Source organism: Python bivittatus, unplaced genomic scaffold, assembly GCF_059951505.1.
Source record: "Python bivittatus isolate LINGU-HERP-01145 unplaced genomic scaffold, Pbiv_v1 ctg000270_np1212, whole genome shotgun sequence".
Taxonomy (NCBI): Eukaryota; Metazoa; Chordata; class Lepidosauria; order Squamata; family Pythonidae; genus Python; species Python bivittatus.
The window spans coordinates 1,713,835-1,725,786 of record NW_028277050.1 but is presented as its reverse complement, the minus strand read 5'-3'; the positions used below and the strand labels follow the sequence as shown (position 1 = coordinate 1,725,786).

The 11,952-nt window shown below is 44.2% G+C and overlaps 1 protein-coding gene across 1 annotated transcript; it reads right to left on the bottom strand.

The window, feature by feature from the left end:
* Positions 1 to 380: 380 nt before the first annotated feature.
* On the bottom strand, positions 381 to 9,740 carry COPS7A (COP9 signalosome subunit 7A). Its single transcript, XM_007420433.4, has 8 exons — positions 9,630 to 9,740; positions 8,601 to 8,806; positions 6,726 to 6,801; positions 5,878 to 5,966; positions 5,539 to 5,741; positions 3,635 to 3,740; positions 1,183 to 1,334; positions 381 to 983 (listed from the first exon to the last, which is right to left on the bottom strand). Exons 2-8 carry the CDS (start codon positions 8,760 to 8,762, stop codon positions 944 to 946), a joined length of 828 nt encoding a protein of 275 aa, XP_007420495.1. The 5' UTR covers positions 8,763 to 8,806; positions 9,630 to 9,740; the 3' UTR covers positions 381 to 943.
* Positions 9,741 to 11,952: the final 2,212 nt, after the last annotated feature.

The following is an 11,952-nucleotide window of genomic DNA, read 5'->3' as shown; positions in this document are numbered from 1 at the left end:
ATATGTTCCTTAATATCTGTTATTATATGTTATTCATTATAACATTTATTATGCAGAAATGTATTTTTATTCTCATTTGGGCATGGCTCCCATTTTGTAAGGAACGATTTTTCTTAATGGTTTGACACTGTTTCTTTACAATCCTGAGGACTTTCTTAACCTCCTGTTTGTAAACTGAGCTCATTCTTCTGCTGTTTCCTGACTTCCTTCCAAGGCGCAAAGCATTCCCATTCCCATGCTAATAATTCTACATATATTTCTATTCCTGTTTCCCCCCAAAAGAAAGCCCACCAATGCTGTGGCCTAAAAAACAAGTTATCCATATCCAGAACATCCCAAAACAAATCAGTGTGGCACCAAAGTGAAGACACTCTTGGAGATATGTCTATACTTTTATTTTTATTTGCTTTATATATTTATACTATTTTTAAAAACAATCCACTCAAACATTCACACAAACACTCCTCCCTTTCACTGATCCCAGTAAAGCAGAAAACTGAGATGTCCAGCTGTGCGCCCCAGAGCAAATGTCCCAGGATCTGCTCAGAGAATTCAAGTGGCTATTTGATGCCAGATTTGTTTCCACACAGGCTTCCACAACAGTCTGTTGGTGCAAATGTAATTTAAACATGGGTCATTTCATGGCTCTTTAAAAATGCATTCAAGAAAACAAAAGTCGAAGGGGGGGGCAGGGAGGGGGGAAGGAGGGGGGAGGGAGAGGGGAGAGAAGACAAGAAAAAAAAAGTGGCATTCAGAATAGAGAAGATGCTAACAGGATTACCAGAGAGGACCAGGAGAAAGCAACTGCAAGGAACACAAGAAGAAAATAATGGAAAGGCAGAACCATTTACACAGGGACAGGGCTGCACAGAAATACATCTGGATTGAAGAAGAAAGCACCAGACGTGGGACACCTGTTTGAACTCCCCAGCCAGCAGTCCTGTCAGTTTGATTTAGACCAGATCTTTGCACTGCCTCGGAGCCTGTAGAGAAGGAAAAAGCCTTGGAATGAGGACCGGGGGCAGTTCTGCCTGAACGCCCAAGACAAGGGCTTTGCAGCTCTACAGGTAACTTGTTAGAGCCCCAATGTCAGGGACTGATGAAACACCTCAGGGAGTGCTCTGCTTTCCTGTCCCGTATGCAGAAAAGCAATAGCCAGCCTTCACTGGAATGCCACCTCACCCTTTGCCCTTGGAGGCCTTCTTGCTAGCCTGGCGCTGGTTGGTACCCGGTGCGGGCTCCCGGAGTTCTGACAGATGCTGCTCGGGGTCCTGGGATGTTGCCGCTGCCGCAGCTGCTGTTGTCACCTTAATTGTCTTCTTCAGATTTGCCACCTGCTGGGCAAAAGGAAAGTGAGGGAGAAGAAACAAGGAAGACACAGTTCCAGCACCAAAGACCGGATGGCTTCCCTGACACAATCATACTGGAAAAATCTCACCAGGTATCCTCCATCCAGGTCTTTAATTTAAAAATTCCATCTGGGGGTCTCTGTCTGTGCTAAGGTTTCATGGATGCCTTCCAATGTTCTGAAGAGCCATTGAAGAGCCAAAATTCAGCTGGAGGTTGCGGGTGTGTATATGAAAACACTGTTGAGATTTCTCTCCCCAGCTGCTGACTCATCCAATTTATTAGCAATAGTTGTAGACCAACCCAGTCTTAATAGACTCTGGGTGGTGAACACAACAAAGTTAAGAAGAAGAAAGTATAAGCTATATGTAATATAAACAATACCTAAATGAAATGTATGAACCAGTAAGTCACAGGTATCTAGAATCATCTTTTTCTTACATTAGTCAAAATAATTAATTTCTCCAGGCAAACAAGGATAGGCATTTTATGACTGTATTATGAAATACATCCATAAAAGCATTTGTTGACCATGCAGTAGATTGATTTGGAGAATAAAATACTGGCCAGATGAAATGTCTTTACGTTTTATTTTTAATATTGGTAGTTTTCTGAGCAAATAATAATTACAAACGTATCCCATATGCTGCCAAACCTCTAATAATTAAGGTATGTTTGTAGGGAATTAAAATGGAGCAGGCTCTTTTCTCCCACGTGCGACAAGACTGTTATCAGAGCACGTAAAGCAGACATGGACCATTTCCATGGGCTCAAGGCCTGTCCTGGGTTTTGTATGCCTTGTCAAGCATTACACTCCAAACGTGATGAGTTCTGGGAGGAGGTTTCAGGAACTTTAATGGGCAAGCAAAATGAATGCCTTAAATACCTGAAAGGCTCCTCATACCTGCTTTGCCCCCTTAAAACCTCCCAAATTCTTAAAACACACCTCCCCACCCTTCCCTTCAGTGTTTTCTATTAGGAGACATAAGCCTGGAATAATGATGCACATCAAAATGTGACAGATAGCAAGATGGGTAATTTGGTAATACAAATAATTAAAGGTTCTGTCACATTCAGAGTAGAATTACACGGGTTAAGAGGCAAATTAATCATGTAAAAATGGAGGGAAGAATCTTCTCCATGGATAGGTGGACAAAGTTTTTTAACATCTAATCTAATAACTTCTGTCATCCAGGCTATAATTGCTATGACCAGCTAGTAAAACGTAGTTTTGAATGGAGTGCTCCTGATCCCAATTTAAGAGCACCTTTCTGCGTCTCACGTCAAACATTTTATGATGTTAAATATTCCTGACCAGATTTGAATGATGATCACAGAATAAGTATTATGATTGTTTCTTTAAAAACAATATTCACAGTCTTAGGTCCAGTTTTGCTGCTGATGATAAGACAAGTGACTTTTATCATTTTATATCTTGGGGTATGACAGAGACATAAGAAGATGCCTTACATGGAGTCAGAACTTGTATTATCTGTAATGAGTAAGAAGCATCAGATACAGAGGAGGTGGAATTGACATTTTCAGTATATTGTTGCTGGACTTTATCTCATCTAAAGTAGGCAAGCTAAGCCTACTGGAGGCGTATTTATTAACTGTATATACCTCAGTTTCAAAGACTCTAAGCACTGCGCAAGAGCAACAGCAACAAGTAGATTAAAGCTAAAAAAAATCAAATAGCAACAACAATAATAATAGCAACATTCACACTTGGCCCTAATACACATAATGGTAAAATCCCAAAGCCCTTCCGGAACAGCCAAGCTTTTACAACTTTCTGGAAGGCTACCAGGGCAGAAGCTACCCTTGCCTTGGGGGGCAAGCTATTCCCAAAGAGGGGAGCTACCACAGAGAATGCCCATTTGGGGGGCCCCCCCACCTTACCTCCCAAGAGGTAGGGACTTCCAGCAGGCCTTCTCTGTTCATTTGGACTCCAAGGAGCAGAATACATCTGGCAGAGGTGGCCGGGTAGATACCCGGGGCCTGAGCCAACTATGGCTTTATAGGCCATAACCTAAAATGTTTGAGTTGAACTTGGCGAGCCGCTGGTAGGGTTAACAGTCCCACATCACCTTCTCTCCTTGATAAAAGATTGCCTTTCTGAATTTCAGGGGCACAATCCTGGTGGGGCTCTGGAAGTTACAGGTGGCCACAAGTTGCCTACCCCAGCTAGACCGGAAATATACAAGACCAGCAGAGGTTGCCAGGTTTAATGGTGAAGTCAGTCGGAAGCTGGGGGGAAGCTCTGCGCTGCAGCCCTGCCCCTCACCTCACTCTCAATCTGCTGCTTCAGGCCCAGCTGCTGCTCTTTGTGTTGATTGGCTCGGCTAACTTGTTCTTCAATGCTTGAAAGGACAACTTCGCAGCCCTGGCACCTGGGAAGGACCAGTAAAAGTTGAACAAGCAGGAGACCAACAAGGCAACTAAGAGAGCAAACAGCATTTAGCAGAAGCTGGTAAGTCTTGAGATCTGGAGATCTGGAAGCAAGATGGGCTCAGGAGCAGCCATGGGTAGGAGGGCAAACAAGGAAATGTGCAGGATAAGGTCATCATGCAAATCCCATGACTTAGGTGCTTGCATCAGATGTTGAGACCCAAGTACCTAGTGGCAACATTTGCTTGATGATGATGATGATGATGATGAATGTGTGTGTGTGTGTGTGTCATCATTTTAGCATCATTGTATTTTGTGCTCCAGACCCCACGGGAGAGACTTCAATGGAAAAGGGATGTGTAAAATGTTCTCATAGCAAGGGAAGAAGTGAGAGGGATAGGAGAAATAGTCCTGTGAGACTGAATCTGCTTCCACAGACATCTGTACTTGGCAAGGTCCCCACACAGGCATACGGCCCTCTTCCCACCAATGGAAAGTATTTTTCTAAAATTAGGATCAAGTTGCATGTATACCAAGATTTTAGAGTACCGAAAAAGCATAAAATGTGAACACCAAATCTAGTTTCCTAAGAATCTTGGCTTTCATTTTTAAAAGAAAAAAAGTGGTTGGACCTAAGAACACATTTCTAGCTTTTAGAAATATTTATTTATAATGTTTTGTAACATTTGATGAAACTCATACATTACATGGAGGAGGGTATATTTCTATCATCAGAGGATATCTCTTCAGTGTCCCTGATTGCCTCTTATTCCACTTTAAGATTCACAAACGCAGAATAAATTATGTTAATTGGTGTAACATATAGAGACCAATTCATGGGCACAAAATCCTGGAATTAATACTGCATACAGGTAGTCCTCACTTAATGACCATTCATTCAGGAACCATTTGAACTTACAATGGTGCTAAATGGACTTATGAACAGTCCTTGAAGTTTTGGCCGTTGTAGCATCCCCATGGTCATGTGAACAAAATTCTGGCCCACCCACATTTACAACCGCCCCCGACCCCCAACTGACCATCATCTTTGCCTGCCTCCCCTCCATTGGGCTCACCATCCTGGCCACACAGAGGGGAAGAGCTGTGGAAACATTCTGCAGGTTATGGGTGAGAGCTAGAGGCAGGCAGGCGTGTGCCATGCCACACGCTACTACCAGCTGGACCCTTCTTTCTCACCCTGGCCAGGGCCTCCTTTTGAGAAGGAAGGACCCAGTCGACATGTGAAAGAAGGCTGGCATGAAAGAAGGACCTGGCTGGTGCGTGAAAGGAGGCTCTGGCCAGTAGAGGCCCTGGCCAGTAGAGGGCAGGGCTGGATGTTGGGGGCAGCTAGTGGCAGCAGAGATGGCGGGAGAAGTGGAGGCAATCCCTTACCTTCTCCCAAGAATGGTTTGGATCTGGGTGGGTCCTTGCCTAACGACCATGTGGGATTCACTCAATGACAGCAACTGGGATTGCCAAAACCACTGCCGCTAAGTGGAGAAGCAATCCCTTGATGTTTCACTTAATGACCATGTCGCTTAGCGGCAGAGTTGCCAGCCCCAATTAGGGTTGTTAAGTGAGGACTACTTGTACAAGGGGATAAAAAGCCCTTTGCTCATCCTTGCCAAGTGGTGTGACGCTGATCAGGGGACTGCAGTCCCAAATGGGCCCCAGGAACAGCACCCTTTTGAGTTCTTTTCACATATGCAGCAGAGCCTGAGAGTGTGTGGTGGGCTTCTTTGCCTTTGTTAAGATGTACAGTATTCTCGCCAGCTTGCATTAGATCAGAGTCTTCCTTACCATTCCTGAAGCGTGCGGGTAATGATACTGAGCTCTTCCCTGCGGATGTCCCGGCCAATGCTATAATCCACCTCTAACCGCTGGTTGCGCTGGTCCAGGCTCCCCCGGAGTACATCGGCATACACTGCTTCAATCACCAAGTCCTCCAGTTGCCGCACATTCTTCAGCTGGAGCTGCTCCAATAGTACAGAATAGGGGATGCACTGCCAGACACACAAGCCAGTGTGAGGAAGGACCTTCTTTATGCATTTATTTGCTTATCTGAATTTATTAGCCACCCAATTCCAGAGGACTTCTAAACAACGAGCAGAATAGGCAAGAAAAGGATAGATATGCTACCTTCAGCTTGGAAGCCAACGTAACAACAGACAGATGGCGCAGTTTGTTCTTCTGAGCTTCTGTCAAGGGAGGCAGATTCCCAGCTTCAGCTGCTCTCAGAGCAAAACAAAAAGTAATATTCCTTCAAATTCTCACTATCATCACTGGATAAGATCCCACCCATTTTTTCCATAGTTAAGCATCCTTCCCATTTTTTCCACTTCTCATGACAGACTCAGACACCCAACCCCAATTCTTTCTCCTCATAAGAAGAAACTTAACCAGTCCAAACTGACCTAAGTCAAAAACATGCACGCTGCAATTTACATAAATATCCAGCAATCCTATACAAATTCTCCCTTCTTTGGGGGCCTAGAGTTTAAACATACAAATTAGGCCGCTTAGCCTTTTTAAAAACAGTAGAGCCTGATTCTGAGACCACACTTTCCCAGTTAAAAATAAGAACTTGGTATTATGACCAAACAAACAGCAGCGTGGTCACCCCATTATACACCACCAACACTCTCCATCCTCTGGGACATCATCCAAAGACTGTGGACAAAGAAAAGAATACAGGGAGCAGAGTCAAAGGAGTGAGGCGATTGCACATTATGGGCCAGCCTCAGTCTGCTTTTGGTGTCCATTGGTTCCTTCCTCAGCTACGTGGAATTTTCAGTCTATAAATCCTGATCCTAGGCAGGAGAGCTTCAGCACTGAAGCTGTCTGCTTTCTAAATTAAGACAAAATGACATCATGTTATCCAGCCCCTACAATGAAACCCTGCTTCATTTTTGCTTTCCTGACTCTTCCATCTCTACTGGCAGTTTTTCTCTAACGTTCCTGTTTTTTAAGGAGAAGACAAGACATACCCAGGTAATCTGAATACGTCCCATACGCAAAGAGTGTGAGCAGTCGGAAAACAGGCGAGAACTCACTGTCGGCTAGCTACAGAGGGAGAGAAAAGAACTACAGTTATTTGAGAAATGACAAAATAACCCTTTTTGGCTTGTGGAATCTTTCACAGTTCACACCAGAATAATTTTGCTTAATTACTAAGGAAACTTAATTTTGTCCTTGTTCTTTTCCCATGCAGAAATCTCCAATACACTCTGAGCAAGAAGGAAATGTGGGCATCCCATCTCATGAACATGCACATCCCAGGTGGACAGCAACATAGACCATGTGGTGAGATTCTGTCCAGGCAGTACCGCTTAAAAGAATTAGGGGGGAATCAATATGTACTAATGTACTATTCTACATAAAATTAAACATTCCTGACATTTATGTAGAAAAATAGTGGATAGAGAGAAATGTTCTAGCCTACTTGCTCTTAGACATATAGTACTAATTTTCTATATGGAGAGCAGTTGTTATTGTTTGGAGGACTATTTAATGTTATGAGCCTCCATCTGTTATCCCAAATGGTATAATCATTTATATTCTCAGTATAAACAATTTCAGGGAAAACTTTTAAAGCAGCCTGTTTGTTTCCTTCTGTGTAGTGCTTTTGTGGAGGGAATGCTACAGTTTACGGGTGCTCAAAATCCAGCATAAATATCTAAGAATACAAAGCAAGGTTACTGGATAATTTTGGACCACATCTACCTCTCTATCTAGTCTCTCTCACAAAGTTGTGTTATAGAAAAAGGGTGGGAATTTTATAAACATCAACAAAATCTGACTATTATACAGATCATTGTCATTCAGAGGTTTTGCAGACCTTCACAAAAGCAAGCCATATAAAAACCATCAAACCCTTTTAAATTCCCATGTTTCATTGAATAGGCCACCTAAGAGAAATACAGGGCTATATTATTACTACATTATCTTCCTCCATGTGAATCCACCTGCAGGATCCTGATGGACTGCTGTAGTTTGGGAACCACAGGTTTCAAACCACTGTGTTTCATGGCAGAAGGAAGGGATAAAGTTTTAAAGATTTTTAAGAAAATTGAGAGCCCCACAACTATTTCCTTCCTTAATGCCATTCTAAACCTTTCTTTAATTATAGAAAAACACCCATTACCCAAATACAATATAGAAGAACTCAATGCTATGACATCAGCTTGCTTTCCACACTTCTTTTTCTACCATGTAATCCCCAAATCTTTTAATAAAAGGTATACATTTTGTGGAGATTCATTCCTTTATGGAGGACTCTGGGAAGCATTCAAAGAGACACATCCCATTTAAAGATGGTACTAGGTGGGTCTATTACAAAATACATATTTACCTAGAATAAATACTGGCCTTTTAAAATTCATTATAAGGAAAGATCAAGCAATTTTGCCTAGCATGAGTGATTAGAATCCCCAAAGAATCCTAAATGTCTTTAAGAACCCTATGGATTCCCAAATTCAGTATGAAAAACATTAGTTTAAAAGCTATTTTATTCAGTGCTTCAATGGAAAGACTGCTAATCTCCATTCAGCACTGCCACACAAGAATTTGTCAAAGGAAGTCAGAGAGAAACCTGAAGCTGCTCATTTAAATATAGAGCAGAAATACATGTTTCAAAAGATATGCAAACTGATGGCTCTGCTTGAAAGCATAATCTGTGACTTAAAAATTATTATAAAGTAATTACAATACTAAGGCACTGCTAAGCAAGGCTGCCTTGCAGAACTGAGAGTCACCAGAGGTCATACAGACCTAGAGAAGATAAGGACCTGCTATTTTCCATCAGTCTTTTGGAAGATGGACCATACTACTCAGGTCTTTACCCTGTGAGTCTCAGCGCTCACCTCTTGAACATTTGGCATGTCAAGCAGCTCTCCAAAAACGTAAATGCCTGGGGCTTCCAGCACTTGATGAATGAGGCTGGCCAGAGCAGCTCCGCGGGCAGATCTTGCCAGCAGCAGAAACTGCTCCTGATTCTGCCCAGTCACCTTCACTTCGGCTGCCATCGGGCTAGGCAATCAGAATGGTTCAGGACTGCAGCCCCCACCACCTAAAGGAATAAACAAGTATAACAACTGGAGCTTCTCTTCCCATATTTCCCTAGAGCAATAGAGAATACAGTGTAGTTACTGTACTACTGGGATATTTATTTATATTATTTATATATCACTTAGGACTAAATAAATAAATAATTTTTAAAAGGGATCTGGGCAACTCACAGGATAAGAAAACAACAGTAAAATACAGTACAAAGAAATGCAGCAGTGAAGCATCAGCACAGGAACACACACATACACACAACACTTTGGAGCATCCAATTGCTGGCACACCTGCTCAGTGTGTAACACAATATCAGCTCTAGGAAGCAACTTAACGTCAAAGCCAGCAGAAACCCGCCCCGCCCCCCGCTACTTTTTAAGTAACTCCTAAAAATCAAGGTTGTTATACAGGAATGTAGTTTTTACTCTTATTCAGATGTATTTATCCGGGCACACATGTGCTGACTCAAGGCTGTGCATGAATGTAGCAAGCGAAATTCTGCCCGAGCTGTCAGCGTGAGCAGGGCCCGGTCTCAGGACAGGGAAGAGGAGGTAACGGAGAGCACGAAATGTTTGTGGGGGGGGGGACAAAACAAGGGGAGAAAAAGGTTCAGCTCCAGCGGAAAGAAGCCGCGGTAGGGAAAAGGAAAGAGGGGCACGGGAGCCCCGCTCAGGAAAGCAGACCCATCTTCAGCTCGCGCTGGCGAAAGGAGAGAGAGACACGCAGAGTACCGCTGCTGCGCCTCCCCTCCAGGAGGGCCCATCGGAGCCAACCGGACCCCTTAACGGCCCCAAACCAGCCCTGCCTGCCTGCCTGGCTTCCCCGCTGCCTACCTGAGGGATCCCCTTCCCCGCTGGGAGCGGCTGCTGGGAAAACCTCCAGCCAAGAGCCGGACCACTTCCGGGTTGGTGGCGTCACAGCTGCCCCTCAAACCCCGCCCCTTTGACCTCTCATTGGCCAGCTCCCGCTAGGAGGCGGAGTCCCCGTTAAAACCTTTCTGAGCAGCTGCTGCGCTCGTCTTTGGGCGGGCAGGCGGCGGGGCGTCTGCTGGCTGTCGTCGCGCCGAGGGAGCGGGACGCGCGGCTCTTACCAGCCATATGCCGGTCGCGGAGCACCGCCGTCTTTTCGCTCTCTTTCGACTCTTTTCGCTCTTCTCTGAGATCCCAGCTCAAAGCAGAAACGCCTTTCTAAAAACTGCACGCCCGCAATAGTTAGAAGTTTGCTTGTTCATTTTGCGACCGGCTTTTAGAACGTTATATAAGATCGACTTGATTCGTCGTCCAAAGAAGCAATAAATCTCCCTCAGTTTATAAAAGCCTTACGAAATCACACCGTGGTCTCTTCTCCCCGAACGAAACGAAACAGGGGACGGGCGGGCGATTGTACAAGGAGGCAAGTTCCTTTCGGAACAAAACCCGCACGTCTTTGTAGCAACGCGTCGTTAAAGGGATGCGTGACCGTAAGGATTTTTTCCCCGGGCTTCTGATTAAACTAAAGAGCTTGGCTCGACAGAAGGATCTCGCGAAAGAGACGCGCCACACGGTTCTGCCGCCGGCCCTCTCCCTCCCTCCCTGCCCAGGAGAGGGTTTTAAAAAACAGAGCAGAATGATAGCTGAAAGGGGGGGGGGGGGCTAAGAATGACGGGCTGCATCTCTTCAGGAGATTCCAGATATGAAGGGCTTTTTTAAAAAAATGTCACTCGTTGCATTTGTACCATCGTTTTATGTGCATGGTGCCTTATGTTCTCTATGCCCGAGGGCTTATCATTAAAAAACGGACTCAGAGAAACATCTGAGGAAGAGGGAATGATGAGAATGGGAAGCACAGAAAGATCCTGTGATTATTTCAATTACCTGTGCTTTGTCTTACTGGCAGTTCTTCCAGTAGGAAAAATGGAGGGGGCGCGGGGGGGGGGGGAGATGTAGAGGCGTCCAGCAAAGAAGCTCCACACGGATTGAGGCAGTGAGGAAAAGGGGTAAGAACGATGGATAGTTCTGAAAATAGTGGGACCACCCTCTCACCACTTGCCATCTTAGGCTCCCCAAGTATAAAATGCTGAGCTCAAATAATACAATATTTTAGCATGCATGGAACTGTAAAACAGAATGCAACAATTATTTTAGCAGTCCGGGTGATTTCAGAATTGGGGGGGGAACCCCAAGAAAGTCATAGCTGCAACTAAAACTCGGATTGTGCCTAATGCATTTCTAATCATGCCTGATGGGCAGATTTTGCAGCAGAGGTCATTCCCCGCTGTCATCCTTAATGGCATCAAACATTTGCTGCCTGAGGCTGCTTGTCTTGGTCTGCTGAGGGGTAAGGCAATCTCTGACTCTGAATGAGCACACATGTGCATGCACACTGTCTACATGAGAACATGCACTTGGCATGAACAGCTAACAAAATTACAACGTGTGCGAATTCAGATTGCTATCTCCTATCATTAAGTTTAATCAGGCACTCCTGGTGTAAATGGTGTCTCTCCCATTCGGCGGCACGGTAGCCATGGTAGCCTCTCGCCAATTCCAGTGGCATCTTAAATACTAGCAAATCTAGGGTAGCATGAGGTTTCAAGAGCTGGTTTCATCAGGGAGGCCAAAAGGCCAGAGCAATGCAAGAGGCTGCAATATATTCATCACAAATGTAGACACAAATGAGGAAAATAACCTTTCAGAAGGGATCCAATAAAGCAAGCATCAATTTTATTGCCTTTGGGTTGATTGGTTTATGATTTCAGCTGGGGGGGGGTTGCTTATCACTTACTGTTATATAATTCTAATGGTATTGTGCATGTTTTATTGTTATGATTGTAACCTGCCAAAATAAATAATCGAGCCAAAATGCCTGTGACCTAGGTAATGAGGGAGGCATTCATAGCCAGAAGAATAAAGACATCTTTTTCTGTGATGAGGCAGCCCTTCTCAGTCTAAATGAAGACCAAGCTATCCATGCACTAAGAAACCAAACTCAGTTGCTCCATACTGGCCTTTTCATTAGAAATTTGTTCTAGAAACATGATAGCTTTATGATCTGCTCCGCTTGATTTAGGAAACAGAAAGTTTTCCCTACTATTTTTAAGTGCTACCATTTAAAAAATTTCCTTGCTTGTACCAAAATAAATCATTCTTTCAGTCACATTTCAGTAACTCTTCAGGG